The sequence below is a fragment of the Phalacrocorax carbo genome, chromosome 1 (genome assembly GCF_963921805.1).
Source record: "Phalacrocorax carbo chromosome 1, bPhaCar2.1, whole genome shotgun sequence".
NCBI lineage: Eukaryota > Metazoa > Chordata > Aves > Suliformes > Phalacrocoracidae > Phalacrocorax > Phalacrocorax carbo.
The window spans coordinates 17,064,225-17,082,862 of NC_087513.1; the positions used below are offsets into that span (position 1 = coordinate 17,064,225).

Sequence of the window (18,638 nt, forward strand, 5' to 3'; positions counted from 1 at the left end):
AATTATTCAGCACTTGTCATAACTGCCATCAATTCCTGGGCATAGAAAATTAATTTAGATTTTTTTTCTTTTTGTTTTTTAAAAGATAGAATGAAAGGCTTTTAGCACTAACTTGTAGAATGAAAATATATGAAGAAAAACTTTTTAAGTTCAACAATGCAAGTACCACCTCTGGGAGCTTTAGAAGCCCTCAGAGTTCATGCTTATAAGAAAAACTGATTGCCTTTGTGCTGTCTGCACTGGATTAGTGAAAGAATAAGAGTACTTAGTCCTAAAAAGGAGCTTGCCCTCTGACTTCACTGCATTAAAATAAGGCAGTAGAATAACCTTCCGAGCTGGCATTTTTCTAAATATTAAGTGTTATAGACAGCATGCTACAATGTTTAACTTGTTCAACTTTCCAGTTGTGTAGAGTGCTTTTAGGGAAAGCATATGATTAATTTATTTTTGAAGACTTTCCCTCTCTACCTAGAATTAAAAGTTACTTAATTTAGAAGGAATAAACTTTATTATGAACTTCTCTACATATTTGCCATTTTTTGTGTTTAGTGGACACAGGTGCTAATGGGTCAAGTTGCTTAGTGAAGGAGCTATGTAAATCCTGAATTATTTTTAGCATTCTTATTTGATTTAAAGGGAAAAACCTTATGATAACGATTGTTATTACAGAGAAAAATCTGTGACCTATATTATGTACTTTGTGTCTTTAATGCAAATACTGTAGAATATTTATGCCTATTTTACACCATATAATCTTTCCTTTAATGGTATTTTTCAAAGGACCGCTTAATTTCCACTTTATACTAGAGGGTATGCTGACAAGAGAGGTATGCCTGATCCTTAATGAACTTTCCATAAAGGAATTAGTGTGCAGAAGACCTTAAAAATAAATTATGGTTATTCTCTAGTGTCACACAGTGGGATGTAATGAAACCTCTAAAATAACAATTTTGAAAAGTACTCCTGATGGTGATGCATACCCCTGAGTGAAAAATTAGTAATCTGCAACAAAAGAAGATACATCATGCTCTGGGCAACTTGTACAGGATATTTCTAGCTTGAACTAAAGTACATGTGTATATACATAGTCTACTTGGAGTTGCTGGACACTAGCTCTCACTGGACCAGCAAGCATTGGCACGGTTGCTGTAGATCAGAGGGTAGCTTTGGGCCCTTATGTTTCTATTAGATTTTAGAACAAGTTTTGTGTGTTTGGAGTGGAGTGTTTTGGCTTAGTTCCCTCTGAAAGGGGTATAATATGTGCACACTGAAACTCCTCTGTGATCCAAACCGGCATGTGGTAAGTGAAGGTGTTGGGGGAGTTTGTTTCAAGACAGCACAGCTACTCCAAACCAAATGCTACTGTAGACATGGCCCTTAAAGCATAGAATATGAAACAAATATGTGCCTTTAAAGTATACTCTGTGTATACGGATCTTCAACTTTGACACCGTGTAACTGAAAGTAGCCACACAAAGGTAAATATAGGTACTTGAAGTTTGATATAAATGGAGAATCTAAAAAAAATATATTCAATGATTTTGTTTGTATGTAGCTGTACTGCTGACATTTTGTCATCCTTATATATAGCCTTATTTGTCCCGTCTTTTAAGCTGCACAGTCTTTTGAATTTGATGCTGCTTTGAGAAACACTTAAAAAAGAAAAAAAGTAATTTTGTAAACAAATTATTAGTTAAATACAGCTAGAATAATATGTTATGTTGGCCAGAGTTTTATTCCTGTTAGTTAACCATTAAACTAATTGTATCACAGATTTCCACAATTTTCTTTAGTCACGGAGCCAACCCATGAAGTCAATTTTGACAAGACTGCAAGAGTATTAAGAACACAGAGGAGTTAATAACATGATACAATACAACCATCTCAGACTTCATATATTCTATGAAGTAGTTTTTTGGAAACTGAACAAGCTGAAATAAAAGCTGGAATTTGTCTCAGTGGGGAAATAATGAGGAATGAGACACTCCTACCTTTAGAACTTGTTAGATATTGTTCTTTTTCTTTCCTCTGAAGGTATGCTGCTTCACTGAAGCCAAACATTTCGCAGAAGTGTTCTGTTTGTGACAAAGCTACTTTCCTGTCAAAGAAAAAGAAACGTGAGAGGCCTTCTTGCTGTTGTAGCAAGGAGACTTTCATTTAAGAAGATATATTCCATATAGGTATAGATATATTCCATATAGGCTTTGGGGGTTCTTGCTCCAAAATTACTACTTAAAGTATCCTGCATTTTTGTCATTTTTCTGTTGCTATTAGAAAAAAATAAATTTTTACAATGAAATCATGAAGTCGTCTGATAAAACTAGAAAACTGCATTTCAAATTATGGAATGGGTCATGCAAGTTACTCTCTAGTAATGCATAGTATACATATGGAAACATTCAGAGTTCTAGGCAGGTCGTCAACCTGAAGATGTTTGGTGAACTTTCAGAGAAGATCACATTTGCATGAACAGTTGTATGAGTGGGGTTCTGATATAGTCAGCCCGTGGCTCAGACAGCTGGAAGTTTCCTGGTGTGATGAAAAATTCTCATTTTTCTGTCAGTAAGAAATTCTTTTCAGATCTCTTATTGACGTTGTTTATATGCTTTTCTTTCTGAGGATGAGAATTTCTAATAGTTCTTTTTGTCTCTTCCAAACAGAATTAGACCACAGCTAGCTAAAGAGAAGATTGAAGGATGCCATATTTGTACATCTGTCACACCTGGCGAACCTCAAGTGTTCTTGGGAAAAGATAAGGCCTTCACTTTTGATTATGTCTTTAACATTGACTCGCAGCAAGAAGAGATCTATATCCAATGTATAGAAAAACTGATTGAAGGTTGCTTTGAAGGCTATAATGCTACTGTCTTTGCTTATGGTCAAGTAAGCTTTACAATTTTATTTTAAAGTAATTACTTTGTAACTGCTCTTTCTTAAATTTTGGAATGCATGAACCTGTTCTTTAGCATCTTGGTATTATTTTAAATGAGAGATTCTGTAGAAGACTGTTTAGGAGTTTGTATAGATTCTATGCAGAATGACAATTGAAACACAGAAGACATATATAGGCAATAGGACTGAATTAATAGTAATGCTGAAAATAGCATGAGTCCATATAATTCCTGAATTCACCCCAATGCAGCAATACAAATTAGTGACTTAAATCAGTTGATATATAGAGATAGGTTGTACTGAGATTCTTTTCTGAGAAATTATTAATTTTCATATGTTTTTGGGAAGAGAAGGTTTTTTAAAATAGATCCTAGGGAACTTCAGGCCACATTGTTTGTGGGCAAAATGTAGACATCAAATTCCAAAGTCTGAGAACTTTTCATAGAGAGCACACCCTCTCAGTACACTGAGCACACTTTTTACTTCTCAAAGCTGAAATATCATCGAGCACAGTGTAGAGAATGTGTTATTGTCTTCTGAATATTGCTTTAGGAATTGATTGCATAAAATTTGGACTTGGAGGCTGCGTTTTGCCTGTTAAATGTCATATCTCAAGTTAGCTAGGTTAAGTCTAGTCCGAGTGAAACAAAGCAGTTTGCAGATCCAGTTTAGTAGAATATTATGCACGATACTGTCTTTTAGCCTTGACCTGCTAATTAAGTGAAAATGCAACACTACCTTGTCTTCTACAGGACTCCACATTTAATTAAGCTATTTTCCTAGTGAAGATAGAGCTTGTATTTTTCAGAGCTGTCTATAAATTGAGAGCAATGGTAATATTTTCCCTGAGATATTCAGAGATCATAATTAAGAGAGTAATTTGATCTAATTCAGTAATGAATTGCAAATGCTGCTTCAACCTCCAAAATATATGCTTTAATTAGCAGTCTCAGTTGAAAACATGAACATATTCTTTTGACCTCAGAGATGGTACCTCGAGGCTGACGTAAGCAGCTTAGAGGAAGCTTGTAGGGGAAAAGTTACAAAAGATTGAACTGGTCCCTGCTTTCTTGTATGTGATCTGTGGATAAAAAGTAGAGTTTGTCCAACTCCCACTGTTTATCCATTTTTCAAAATGACCTGTTGTTGTGCAGGTTAATATTGCAAAGATGACTTAGTAGTCACTATCCAGCAGTAATGTTCAAACTGCATTTCTCTGTAATGTTTCGGTACTATTAACGTGTTCTAGTGACTACCTTTTCGATTTAGACAGGTGCTGGCAAAACATACACCATGGGCACTGGATTTGATGTCAACATAACAGAAGAGGAACAAGGCATTATATCACGTGCTGTGAAGCATCTTTTCAGATGTATTGAAGAAAAAAAACAAGTGGCTATTAAACAAGGACTTCCACCTCCAGATTTTAAAGTGAATGCACAGTTTTTAGAGGTAAATACAGTCTGTGTTTGTCTGTGTAACTTAATGTATTTTTTTGGAAAGCCAATTCAACATTTTTTCTGATTGCTACTTTTACATTCTTTTCCCATGAGATGTTTTGAATTAATCTTCAAAATTTCAAAAGGAAATTTGATGGAATTTACTTTAGCTCTTTACTTTTTGAAAGAACCTTTTTATCTTATTCCAATTATTTTAGTAGTTTCCTTTGCAGCACTATTCTGAAGTGTAGTAATAGTTATATTAGTCATCATTTTATCCCTTTCTGCAGCACACATTTGTTTGCAATTATTTACAAAACCTTAAAGAAACTATTAAAAAAAAATAATCAATTATACTTTGTGCTTTTGAATAGAGACCATGCTTTGCCTGCTTGAATTGTTTTGCTATAGGTTTCTTTAGCTTTCAAAATCTGTTCAGGAGACTTGTTATATTCCTTTCACCAAAGAAGAAACCTAGCATAAAATTACTTCTCTCTGTGATCCCCAGTGGTTTAGGACTGGGCTTCTCTGTCATGGTTCCCTCTTTCATTAGGCCCAGAGAAAACCTGGGTCAGCGCTGTGGAAAAACGGTTCCCTTCCTGTTTTCTTGCAGACACAACTACTGGTAAGAGAGGCCATAACATCTGTGATCCTTCCAACCTGCAGCGGCTGTTGGTTTAAGTCTTGCAGCTTTTATGCTGTGTCTCCTGCCCATGGAACTATTTTAAATTGATTGATCTGGGCGTAACATATTTACGTTCACTACCAAGCTGCAAAATCTGATACTTTAAGCACACAGAGAGGAGGAACCAATTTAAGGAAGAGCAGGTGTAAATTTGTATTACTTAGTTCAGTATTTGCAACTTAACTTTATCTGGTTCAGGGGGAGAAAGCCCCATTTCTAAATTACCCAAGAGAAAAGCTGTCTGTTTTATTACTGCTGAAGTAAAGTAGGTTCTTTAGTAATATATTCCTATAATTGTTCTAAAGATTAACAAGCTGGCATTAGTTTTGCACTAGTATAGATCTGTCACGGCTAACCTTAAGCACAGCTTTTTGTTGCTCTGGCTAATGTTTGCCTAGAGAGAGTCTAGGCGTGAGTGTGGGCCATGGGAATGCTGTACTCTTCTGTTCTCTCTGCATGTCGGGGAGCTGCAGCTTCATTTCTCCTTAGGCAGCTGCAACATCACCACTGTAAGGAGTAGTAACCAGTGTAGTTTCTGAATTCCTTGTGGTTTTGCCATAATACTACAAATGTGACTGTGAGAGTCCCAAAATAGAGTGGTAATTGAATTGTAAATGAATGGTGTATGGAATTGCAGCTGTTACAACATTTAAGGAAATGTACATTCTAAAACCTGTCTTCTTTATATAATTTAGAGAAAGGTTAAATGATGTGTATATAATACTTTCTCCCTTAACAAAATGTCTTTTTTGGGTAAATTTTTTTATTGTATTGAGGCTAAATTGGCATTTTCCCAGGAAGAGCTTTTTCTGATTAGTTACGTATTATATACTACTCTTGTATCAGAAAGTATCCTCTTCCTCCCATCCTATCTACCATTGGAGCTGTGGATTACATAAACAATACTTTAGTCATTGAACAAGCTGAAGCAATGTTTGATTTTTGGAATAACTTTCAAGTGTGACAGCTGGATAACTATTGGGAACAGTGACTTCTGGTTGCTACATGCTCGCTTTTCTTTAGATTGCTGCAGTCTGCCTCTCTCAACTCCTTGCTTTCTGATAACTTTTTTCAAAAGATAGGCATTGCAGTGCACCTACAATTGCATGGGACTATCAGGATCCTCTCTAATTTGTGACATCAGTTTGTTTGCACTTAGCAAGGCAAAACATTAGTAAGAAGGCTCCTACTTAGAACATTTATGCCTAATAATTAAATATAATTCCTTTTTAATATGTGAAGAATTAAAAGCATCATATGCACAAATGCTGAGCTTTTTCTCTGCAGGGATGAATTTTCACTTGTGAGAGGAGAAAGCTTATTGCTTTCAGTGTATGAGAAAGTACAGTGGGTGAATACAGATCAATTGCAGTGGTTACTTGGCTTTTCCCTAGGGACTTTGATCAGGGTTTTAATCAGTCTGGCCTAAGCTCTGCTGAAGTGAATTGGTATAACCAAATTGGAAGTACTGGAGCTGTCCCAGTGTACATCAGCAGAGACCTGGGCCATGAGATTTCCAGTGCGATGCTGCTTTTTATGGGAGGTTTTTGATGTTTGCTCTGTTATCTTCAGCTGGATCTAAACACCTTTCCTAAAACCCAGAACATTCCTATGAAATGATAATCCTTCTCCTCAAACACTGATAACTGCATAGTGATTTCTGATGTTCTTGCTGGTTCTGATATAATTTACTGACATAAAAGTCTGGTGTGCTTAATGATATTGAGTTGGAAGACCACTAAGTGTACATTTACTTACCTTCAGGAGACCCAGTGAAACCGGCAGTAAACATAAAGCAGCCTGAAACATGTAGTAAATAGTTGCTGTTGCTTATATGATTGTGCCTGAAAGTTGTAACTAAATCTGGGGCATCAAAGTGTAGGTATTGTACGGAGGAAAGTACAAAAGCCCTGCTCAAGAAAACACAACACAGTATTTTTGGCTTGCTTGTTGGTGGCTTTAATAAGCAGCTTACACAAAAACTATTATATGTTAAATTCCTTCCAGGGCAGGAGCAGTTTATCTACATGAAAGAGAGACATAGAAGTTTTCAGGTGTGAGAGAGGAGATTAGAAAAGGTGTGATGGCAGGGAGAGCAAGTGGAGTAAGTTTGAAGTGTTTGGAGGAGGGTGCAGCCAACTGAATCAACAAAACAAAAGCCAAGCCCAAGGTCAAACCTGAAGACAGCAGGTGCCTGTCACAGAACCCACTGCCACTGTTGCGCTGCTGGCACCAAGTGCCTCCCCTTCCCTGGCACCACCAAAGCATTGTCTCTCAGATCTGACAATGTAGAGGAAGTTATTGCTTCTTTTGGTGGCATAATATTAAGGTGGGCAGATTACTTGATTTGCAGCTGCTCTGTCTATCATCCTATTGTCCTTGTAAGTTTGGATTCTCACAGCATCCTTTTTTAAGCGCCTGGGCAGTTGCATTTTTAGAACCTTCTGTATGTGCCATGCATGATTTGTTAGTTTTTGGAGGAATTCCTAAAGTAATATACATTTTTTTGTCTTTTTTTTTCTCCTCAGCTTTACAATGAAGAAATTCTTGATCTGTTTGATACCACACGTGATATTGATGCAAAGAATAAAAAATCAAATATTAAAATACATGAAGATTCAGCAGGAGGAATTTATACAGTGGGTGTTACAACCCGAACTGTGAATGGGGAATCAGAGGTGATCATTGAAAATAAATCGCTCTGTAGCGTACCAAGTGTTTTCTAAAAATATTGTCTCTCTGTTTTGATAATCAGCTAAAAATAGAGGTTATGGTTCCTAACTTCTGCAGGTCAGACCATTTAGGTGTTAAGTTTAGATGAAATTGTTATTTTCTTTAGTTTTTTGTAGACTTAAATCTGGTAAGTCTCTGATATTAACTTCATACCATTTTCACTTAATGCTAGAAACAGACTTTTGGTAATAGTATAGTTCTGCCGTGGGAGAAAATTTTGGTATGTGTGTAAATGCAACCTCCCAAATCTTACTATGTTGTTTTTCCTGTGGCAGGAAAGCTTTGCATGATGACTGATGTGATGTAAATTGCTATTCATAAGTGTCTGTGCATTGCAAATCCAAGTATAAATGTTATTGTACTGTATATTTTTGAACAAAAATTACAGAAATTGTCCATTTTTGCCACAGGTGAATGGAAGGAAGATTGCTATGTTACTACCAGGGGAAAGTAAAAGAGGGGTACAAAATTTTAAGTGTTTTCTTTCAGAAGCCACAAATCCTTCCTTTTTAGTTTGCTTATTTAAGAATCTTTGTGCTTTTGGCATACAGGAACTGAAATCATAGCAAGGAGAAAAAGCTTATTTGTATCTGAAACAGTAAGTGTTATAGGAACACTTTTTGTTTAAGCGGCAAGCAACACGATGTACTTCTTGTCTTTTTTTCTAGATGATGCAATGCTTGAAGCTGGGGGCTTTGTCTCGAACCACTGCCAGCACTCAGATGAATGTTCAGAGCTCACGGTCACATGCTATCTTTACTATACACTTATGTCAAACCAGAGTCTGTCCTGCATTTAACACTGTATGTATCTTTGCTGTTATTAAACTTTACTTTATTAACCATTTTTCAAAATGTGAATATTGTTTCGGCAGCTGCTGCTGTTTGAATTGCACTTACTGAAGATGCTGCAGTCATCATGCTCGATGAATTTGTGAAGCATTATAATAATTTGATTTAATCTGTGCATATGTAACCATCCTCTAGCCAGAGGCAACAATAAACTGCAGCCTCTCACATGAACCTGCCCATTCTTCTCTAGTGTTTTTTTCAGTATTTCATTGCAACATATACAAGTAAGAAAGTTAAAATGTAATTTGTCTTTAATTGGGCAAGCGTTTTTACGTGTCTTTGTAGTCAGTGGGTTTAAGTTTGCAGTCAGATAACTGAAAATTCTTGGATATTCCAGATTAAGTGCTGATATCCAACAATGAGCAAGTAGAAAAGCATTTGATTCTGAAGCTTAGTGAATTTACTTTAAATAGACATATATTTGGGGTTCAGGTGTGTTGTTAAGTCTATGTGCTTAACCTGAAATTTAAACTATGAATGTACATGGAGCTGTGTTTTAGATATTTTTTTTTCATGTGAATGTTCAGTTGTTAGTTGCTGTTGGTGTATCTTGTAAAGAGGAGGGTTCTGAATAAATCCATACTACTGAAAACTACAGTAGCTTCAGGGAGATTTAATTTGATTAGTCTAAAGATATCAAAATTTGTAAATATTTTGGTGAATTCTGAAGTACCTGGCCAGCATTTTACACATAGATATCACATTTTTAAGCATGTGGAAGAGTGAATTGAATTTGTAATGCATTTTTTTAAACACTACAAATAATCATTTGCAGTCAAATGAGGGTTGCTCCCTGGTACTTTGCGGTATGTGGACCTACTTTATACACCTGTTAAAAACACTTCTTCCTGTTTTCCATGCTGAAAACTCTGGACCTGGTGGTGTGGTCAACTGTCTGTCTTCTCATTCGGGGAGGGCTGGCACCACACTTGGAGGCCAGACAGGGCACTGTGGTCACCCCATAGTGACACTGTCCACCTGGAGGTTTTGTTGAAAACTGTCTGGGTAGCTGGAGAGTGAGATCTCACCTGGGAGCAGCCTGTCAGCACAGCAATCCACCTGCACTGGTGCACTTTCAGCCTTCCCCCCCAGCTGAGCCACCCACAGGACTCTTGCCTGGCCCTGCCTGGTTTTTAATAGAAGATTGTGGCTTCTGTTAAAAGGTGGCTGCCTCCTGCATTGTGTCAAAAAGTGGTTTTGTTCCTTCTTTTTTGGGAGATATGAGCAAGATAATTTGACTATCTGGAGCAGGATATTGCTAGACCCTGAATCTGAAGACTGCAGCCTCTTCTTTCCCTGCAGTATTTAGGAGAGTAGAGATTAGACCTTGCATTGGCCTCTGAACACTCCAGGAATATAAATTAATACAGCCCTTATTGGGCAGCCAGGAGAGGTGCAGCTCAAGTTTCTGTTCCTGCCATCTGTAGAAAACAGTTTTGGGGTACCTTTGTTACTAGGGCAACACAGTTCCTGGGATGATGGTGTCCGCTCTGTGCCTGTCCCTCTGTGCATGGCCGCGGTGCCCAGGGCGGGCAGGCAGCCTGGGCTGCAGTGCACAGACACGCTGCTCCTCGCACTGCGTTCACACCATCTGTGCTCCTCCTCAGAAGTTTCTGGATGTGCGTTTGGTTTACTAAACAAGAAAGAGAGAAAGGATTTGTTAATCAGAGAACAAGAGAAAGGATGTCCTTTGAGAGCTGGGAAAGAGAGTGATCTACCAGCAGTATAAATGTCAAAATAGCTGAAAAGGTGTGATAGTCCAGTCTCGTGGAAGTGGCACAGCTCCTGTTCCCTTCTGAAACTGCTACAAAAGGAGAGTAAAATGAAACTCCACAGTATATGTACAGCTACAATACATGACAGAAAAAAGCTTGGGATTATCTAAAAAAAAAATAAATATCATTTTAGTGCTGTGCAAAGAGGCTGAGGCTGTGGCGCCTGCCTGTAGAGCAGTGTGCTCCTGGGCAGACTCCCTGCACTGATGGAAGTGTGCGTCAGGTGCCAGTTATTACAACTTACTAGGGAGGGGAGGGGGGAAGAAAGGAATGTAATCTTTCTCTCTTGTCCCTTTTCCGGCCTTATTTCCTGGTCAAGTCAAAAATGCTGGTGGAAAACTGACTTAAAAAAAAATTATTCCTAAAATAAAGCTGAAGAATCATGCCACAGGGAAGATGATGGTGGGGATTAGGGAGGTATAAAATCAAAATATCTTTCAGTTATTTGGCAGACTTATGAACTGGTAATTCGGGCGAGTAGCATTATTGTTACTTTTTAAAAAATCAATTTCCTTTGACAATTGATTTAAGGCTTGCATTCCAGGAGAGGTACAAATTTTGTTGCCCAGCTTGCTGATGAGCTTTGTGTTTTTTAATATATGTATTCTCCTCTGCCCTGAAACAATTGTAGCCCATATTTAGAAGTAATAAGTATATTGGTGTTCATGTGCATCTAGAGCACAGTCTTCAAGAATGATATGTTAATGGATATGACTAAAATGGAGACAGTTTTCTGAGAGATACTGATGTTGTTATAAGAGAATGAGTAAACAGAGGAGGAGGTGGACATGACAAATAGGTAGTCTTATAAATAATTGTTGATTGAACTTTGCAGTAGACAAATGTTAATGTGAAAGATCTTACCAAGCTTTATGGGTTCTCTTTTATTTCAGGATAATGCCACCGATAACAGGATAATATCTGAATCTTCTGAGATGAATGAATTTGAAACTCTTACTGCCAAGTTCCATTTTGTTGATCTAGCAGGATCGGAAAGGTTAAAGCGGACGGGAGCTACAGGAGAAAGGGCAAAAGAAGGCATTTCCATCAACTGTGGACTAGTAAGACTATATAATTTGTTTCCATAAGCTGTTAGTGCCATCTTCCTTTTTGGATCACTTGGTTTTAGAAACCCCTAAAGTAAAAATGCATCCTGTGCGAGACAAGGACTGTAGCGTGAGATGTAAAAGCATATATTGATTCTTACTGGGTTCTGGCTTGCTAACATTTTCTTGGTTGTACTAGACCCAAACTAGCAAATTACAGTACTTAAACTGTTGTAAAATATAGTTAGTTACTCTGACTTTTAAAAGATATTGTAGAGAGATTCCTTTCACTTTTTTCTAATTTTTAATTCTGTGGTGACTCAAACAATTGGAGAACATTACAAGCAGTTAACAAGGAGTAAAACGTGGATGATGAATAAGCTTAACTGATCAAGAACATATAGTACCAGAGAGGTATTCTGCAATTAGAACTTCCTTAGTGATTCTCTTGCCATCACGACAGTGATTATATTCTGTAGTTATTCTGGTTGTATTATATGGAAGAGAAGGAGAATTCAGTTCAATTTCATCATTGATATAAGCACAGAGCCAACAGAAATTTGATGTATCCTTAACAAATAGGGTACATAGATGCATCCTTAACAAATAGGATACAAAATGCACGAAGGTGACAATCAGTGTAATAAAAGTGATATTTTATATGATCACAAAACTTTCATTTACAGTGAATTCCAGCCCTCAGCTTTGGGAAACAGATTGACAGTGATTTAAACACTTCCAAGCAGTCAGAGAATGTGGTATATATGCAGTTCTTCCACTGCTGGATGCAGTAAGACCATTTTCAAGACAAAGAACTGGCTGTACAGGGTGCCATCTAGAGGAATATCCTTTAATTTGGCATATGAATAATCTGATTGAAGTACTTGCAGTTGCACATTAAGAAGAATTTTACAGCCAAATGTTAGGTTTTTTGTAAACATGAATTTTAGACCTTTTCTTAACAATTAAATAGGATAGCTATGAACTTCATAATTTAAAGCCTTAAATGCTTAAATCTTCATCAGACATTTCTTATATCAGTAACGGTAGTAAATTCTATTGTTTTTTTTTTTTATATTAATCCCCCATAACTTATTCTTAATCTAGCATATAGCAGATCGATAAAATTAATTTTTTTAAAAAATATAGCTACTGCTAGAAGTAGAGATCAGCTTTAATAATAATTGAAAGTAAATGATTGTTATATGAAGTAGTTCTATTATTAGTTTGTGACTGACATAGCAATAGACAGTACACAAAAATTGTGCTAAGCACTTAGCACCAGACTGCAAGTGATCTGATTCACTGTTGATGGCATGGAAGTTTATAGATGTCTACTGTAAAATGTAAAAATCTTCAGAAATTTTTCAATATGCTCATGAAAGTTAACATAATAATTTTTTCACAATATGCAGACCTCAGTTTATAGCTTTTTTTTTTTAAATAAAACTACTCAGGAACTGATTTTAACTTGTGCGTTACGTGATTTGGTGTTTTATAGCTGGCACTTGGCAATGTAATAAGTGCACTAGGAGATAAAAGTAAGAAGGCAACGCATGTACCATACAGAGACTCAAAGCTTACAAGGCTACTTCAAGACTCTCTTGGGGGAAACAGGTATGAGACCTAGAACATTTTAAGTATTTCATTGTGAATGAACATGAATGAGTACATAATCTTCAGAAGGTAAAATAAACATTAAACAATGATAAAACTAGCCACTCTTTTTGTTGGAGGGCGGTTTTGAATATTAAATACTGTCATTATAGAAAACACTGGCAATGCATGGAAAAGATGCAGGAAAAAGATTTTAAAGAAGGTTTTTACATTGTTCTTTTCAGTGTTATTGTAGCTTTACCAGGCATGAAGCTTTGGGTTATTTAGAAGCTACCATTTCCAGGACAAATCCTTTCCATGAGGACATCTTTATATTATAGACAGCATAAATGGTAAACTTCATTATTGTGTTTTAGCCATACCAATTACAGCATAGTTTAAACCAGTGATGAGTTTCTTCTTCAGAGATCTTTTTTTATACTTTTTTTTAAAATAGTGCATAATTGCTTGCTCTGGTCACCACGTGCAGGAGCTTAACAAGACACTGCCATCTTTTTGTAAAGGTTGTATATCTCAGGGTATGGTGCACATGTCCAGTGATCTGATGTTGGATTACAGCCTAATAAAAACAAACTACTGTATCACTACTGTTGTTTGTATGAACCTGTTCTGTATACCTACTGCACAGGCAAGGAAGAGAGGCAAACATTAAAAAAACTTATTAAAATAATACAAATTTTGTGTTTGTAACGTTACACCCCCGTTTGTATTTGTACATGTTAGTTAAGTATACTTTAGCAAGCTAGTACTCTTAATCCAGTTTTTAGGAGGGCAGGAAGTTTTCTGGGCATTTCACAAAGGAATAGGGAAAAGTGAAAAGGAATTCTTTTGAGAGAGATAGTTTCAGCAACACCCTGCAGCACTGTAGTGGTAGGAAAAGCAAAGAGACAGACAAAACAAGTAAAAAAGGCTAAAATTTTCACAAGTGCTTAAGGGAGGAAGATGATCAAGAATTATGAACAAATCAGCAGAAATCGAGTGTAGCTTTTCTAAGCTTTGTCTTGAAATAGTTACAAATAGCGTTTTTTACCTAAACTTTACATCAAATACACTAGCTAATGAGGATTTTTTCAAACTATTTCTAAAATTGCACTTTGAAATAGTTTGACTCACAAATATTTTCCCATTTTACAGCTCCACTGCTCCCCCTCCTGTTCTTCAGGAGAAAATGCATAGTTTAGCATAGAACGTGCATAGCAAATGCTGTTCCAGAGCATTTATGATATTCAGGTATATTCTCTATGTCTATTTCTGATGTTAAATTTGCGGACACCCCCTGCCACCACCACCTATTTTTTTTTTTTTTAATGTGATCATAGAATGATAGAACAGTTTGTATTGGAAGGGACCTTTTAAGGTCATCTAGTCCAACCCCGCTTCAGTGAGCAGGGACATCTCCAAACAGATCAGGTTGCTCAGACCTTGAATGTTTCCAGGGATGGGGCATCTACCACCTTTCTGGGCGACCTGTGCCACTGTTTCACCACCCTCACTGTAAAAAATGTCTTCCTTATATCTAGCCTGAATTTACCCTCTTTTAGTTTAAAACCATGACCCCTTGTCCTTTTGCAACAGGCCATGCTAAAAAGTCTGTCCCCATCCTTCCTGTAGTCCCCCTTTAAGTATGGAAAGGCTGCAATAAGGTCTCCCCACAGCCTTCTCTTCTGCAGGCTGAACAACCCCAACTCTCAGCCTTTCCTCAAAGGAGAGGTGCTAAATCCCTTGAATCATTTTTGAGGCCCTCCTCTGGACCTGCTCCAACAGATCCATGTCCTTCCTGTGCTGAGGGCTCTAGAGCTGGATGCAGCACTGCAGGTGGGGTCTCACCAGAGCGGAGAAGAGGGGCAGAATCACCTCCTTCAACCTGCTGGCCATGCTGCTTTTGATGGAGCCCAAGATATGGTTGGTCTTCTGGGTTGTGAGCTCACATTGCCAGCTCACAGACAGCTTTTTGTCCAGTTTTTCATCCAACAGTGCCCCCAATTCCTCCTTCACAGGGCTGCTCTCCATTCCTTCATCCCCCAGCCTGTATTGATACCAGGGGTTGCCCCGACCCAGGTGCAGGACCTTGTACTTGGCCTTGTTGAACATCATGGGGTTCACATGGCACACTTTTCAAGTTGTCCAGGTGATATAGATACTGAGATGTGTCAAATTAGCAGTTTGCTGTTAAGGAATACATATTCCTTACATATATATACACACATATATATACATAAGGAATACAATTTGAATAACTTCTTATCCATGTTCTGGCAACCAAAAAGTGAGGGGAAAACTAAATGTTATTAAATAAGTGGTTTTCTTCTGGGAAAAGAGATTATTAGATATGTTATTCTATTTTCATAGCCTTCCAAATTCCACCCTAGGTATTACAGTCCACATTATTGTTTTTCTTTTGCAAATACTTAAACAAGATTTATTCGTAGTGATTCAGGTTAGATTGCAGTGAGTTCTGAGTTAATGTTGATGGAAGCATTGTAGCACTGTAATATTCTCACCATAATGCTGATTTTAAATACGTTGTAACAGTTCTGAAGCAGTATTTAATATTATGTTTCTTGTATAATTCCAAGTAAGCATATGGAGTAATGGTGCTTTTGGAAAGGATTTTTATCCTACAATATGAAAAATGCAAGCTTTTGTAACTTCTGGTGGAGGGAAGTAGTTTAAACAAGTGTTAAAATAAAGGGAGTAGAACAGTGTTTTAAAAATCTAGTCCATTATACGATTCAGATAGGAAAGTGGAGTTCATGTTGTTCAGTTTTCAAGGCAGACACCTAGCAGAACCAGTCCTCTGAGGTTTAGAAAAGTAACCACATTCTCAACTGGAAGCACAAGTAGTCCTGATGTCAGAATTAAGAACTTGTTCTCAATCTCAGATATTCCAATCTTGACGACTAAACTCAAACAGTTTGGGAGTTTGGGGAACTGACACAAAGGTACACAGGAGGTCTGCAGAAGAATTGCTGAAACTGAATCTTCCATTTATCCCCAGGCTAGTTACTCCTTCCAGTTTAGTTTCCCAGTGTGTATGGTGAAGGTAATTGTTTGCCTCACAAAGGGTTGAAGGGATTAATTTGTTTGTCTCAGTCTGAAATTACAGAAAGTGAAGATCAGAATGCAGTCTGCCTAATGCAGATATTGCTCCGTTGCCCTGGATACAGTGCATTCTTCCTAACACAGCCACCTAGGCTTTAACATGCAACAGAGAAACAGATTCTTCCAAACCTGGAGAGGAGGACTTAGTCATTCAAATGTAGGTGTTTTGTGCTATCTGTTGAGAATTTAGGCCATGCAGGCACCTTCAGAGTATGATCTATGGGTGGAACTCTGGTTCCGACCTCTCTAGGCTGTTCTCATCTGATGTGAAATGAGAATGTGCTCCAGGGAGAGAGGGAAGGGACCCTGGTTCCTCCATCTGCCTGTTTAATGATGAAGTCACTGATGAAGAATTTTTTGCCTTTTTCTGCTTATGTCCTACTGGTTCTTGCTGGTCTGTCTGCTCAGTCTTTAATTGAAGCAGGGACTTATGCTCTCACCCTGCATATCCCATGATGGGATGGCTAGAGGGTGTTGTAGGAACCCAAAAGGAAGATGGTTGTCCATAGCCCTCTCCAGCCTAGTCCTTGAGTCCTGCTGCTTTTTGTGGAAGTGCTCTAAGCAGTGGAGGCATGAATCATGGAAAAAATAGTTCTGGCCAGATGTACTAAGGTTAAGTTTGGGCTCCCTTTGGAGAACAGGAGAACTTGCAGTAGAGTTTTTAGGCAGTAGAGATTTTTGGCAGTTTGGATCTTGGTAGAACCCAAGGTAGGCAATAAGTACCATAGGCAGTTGTATGCAAGCGTGGACAGCTAAGATGAACATCAAGACAACTTTCAGATTAAGTAGGTAGAAACTTCAGGGGTTAATGAGAGTAAGTGGTCTTGACTATTACATGATCCAAATCACTGTCTAGGACTTTAGGTTGATCTTAAGGACTTAAATCTCAGTTTATGTATGATTAGGCAAACTGAATATAATTTGAAAAACATTTAAAGGAACACCAACTAATTGCTTTTTTAATTTTACATATAGAACAGTTAATGATCTAACACCTCTTATTCTATGCTAGAGTGATACAAGGTGTTAACAGTGCTGAACTTTGTGGTTAACAGTCTTCTGCTGTGAGTTAGAGGAATATTTTCACAAGTGTTATGAGTCACTATTCTTGTTTCGTCTTCTACCTGAAGATCTGTTATCTTACTCTTTTTGTTCCTGATGTGTAATGCTGACCTATGTTTGTAACTTGCAGTCAAACACTCATGATAGCGTGTGTGAGCCCTTCAGATCGAGATTTCATGGAAACCTTGAACACATTAAAGTATGCCAATCGTGCACGGAACATCAAGAACAAGGTGATGGTTAATCAGGATAGGGCTAGTCAACAAATAAATGCTTTGCGCAGTGAGATTACACGGCTACAGATGGAACTCATGGAATATAAAACAGTAAGTTTATCCTCTTAGGACTTCTTTAAAATGCTTGTAGTTCTACAGCTTGGGGTGGTTTTTTTTGTTATTTTGGGTTTTTTTTTGTTGGCTACTTCATGCACTAAAAAAAATTTAATAGCAACCCTATTTCTAATTCCAGTGATTACCAAATGTTTTTAGAAAACTTAGATTGCATCCCTAGAGAAAAGATACATCAATGAATGTCAATGATGTTAACAGATGCTGCATGCCGTTTTCTTTTTGAAGGGCAAAAATTGACCTTGCCATGCTCAGCAATGAGAAGTAGTCACATCCAAAGCAAAAATGACCATATTTATACTGGCACATAAATGAATGTGAACAGTTATTGTGTATTGCTTTTTAAAACTTACCAGTCAGCTAAAACACTGTTTTAAAAATAATTTTAAAATTATATAATCTGAATACTCATATGACACAGCAGCCATTTCTTCCTGAAACTTCAAACAAATGATGTTTTCAGCAATAAATGTGGTTACCAAACAGTGTTCTCCTTTGTTATCCTTGAGGTAGTGTCCTGATTTGATAAAGAATTGTCTTCTCGTTTCTTAACCTCTTCAAGGACTTGTATTTCAGACTGAGATGGAATGACACAGGACCCAAATGCTGAGGTGTTGGCCAGACATCAATGTTTTAAAAATTATCCATTTATCTGTTGTTTTAAACTTTGCTATGAGTGTCTATTTGGAGTTTCAAATAATCTGTGGATTGCCTTTGCCAAGTTAAAATTTTTTTATGTGTAGGTCAGCCTTTACAAGTAATAAAATATATTTACTTTCTTAAGGGTAAAAGAATTATAGATGAAGAAGGTGTTGAAAGCATCAATGACATGTTTCATGAAAATGCGATGCTGCAAACAGAAAACAACAACCTGCGTGTTAGAATTAAAGCAATGCAAGAGACTGTTGATGCCCTGAGAGCCAGAATAACTCAACTTATGAGTGATCAGGCCAACCAAGTGCTAGCCAGAGCAGGTATGCTGTGTGTTGTGTATGTGTGTAAACTGCTCAATAAATTAATGAACTTAAATCAGTTATATGTTCTTGCTTCATGGGTCCCTTGCAATGAAGCGATGCCTTTGTGACAGTA

General features: G+C 37.3%; 1 protein-coding gene across 7 annotated transcripts in view; it reads left to right on the plus strand.

The window, feature by feature from the left end:
- Positions 1–18,638, plus strand: part of KIF21A (kinesin family member 21A) — a 94,198-nt gene that overhangs the window by 30,804 nt on the left and 44,756 nt on the right. For all 7 annotated transcript variants that reach the window (XM_064445352.1, XM_064445318.1, XM_064445338.1 and 4 more), the window contains exons 2-9: positions 2,661–2,883; positions 4,162–4,344; positions 7,545–7,694; positions 8,418–8,552; positions 11,269–11,436; positions 12,923–13,038; positions 17,333–17,528; positions 18,334–18,523. In XM_064445352.1, coding sequence (XP_064301422.1) covers positions 2,661–2,883; positions 4,162–4,344; positions 7,545–7,694; positions 8,418–8,552; positions 11,269–11,436; positions 12,923–13,038; positions 17,333–17,528; positions 18,334–18,523 — 1,361 coding nt within the window. The remainder of the gene's footprint in view (positions 1–2,660; positions 2,884–4,161; positions 4,345–7,544; positions 7,695–8,417; positions 8,553–11,268; positions 11,437–12,922; positions 13,039–17,332; positions 17,529–18,333; positions 18,524–18,638) is intronic.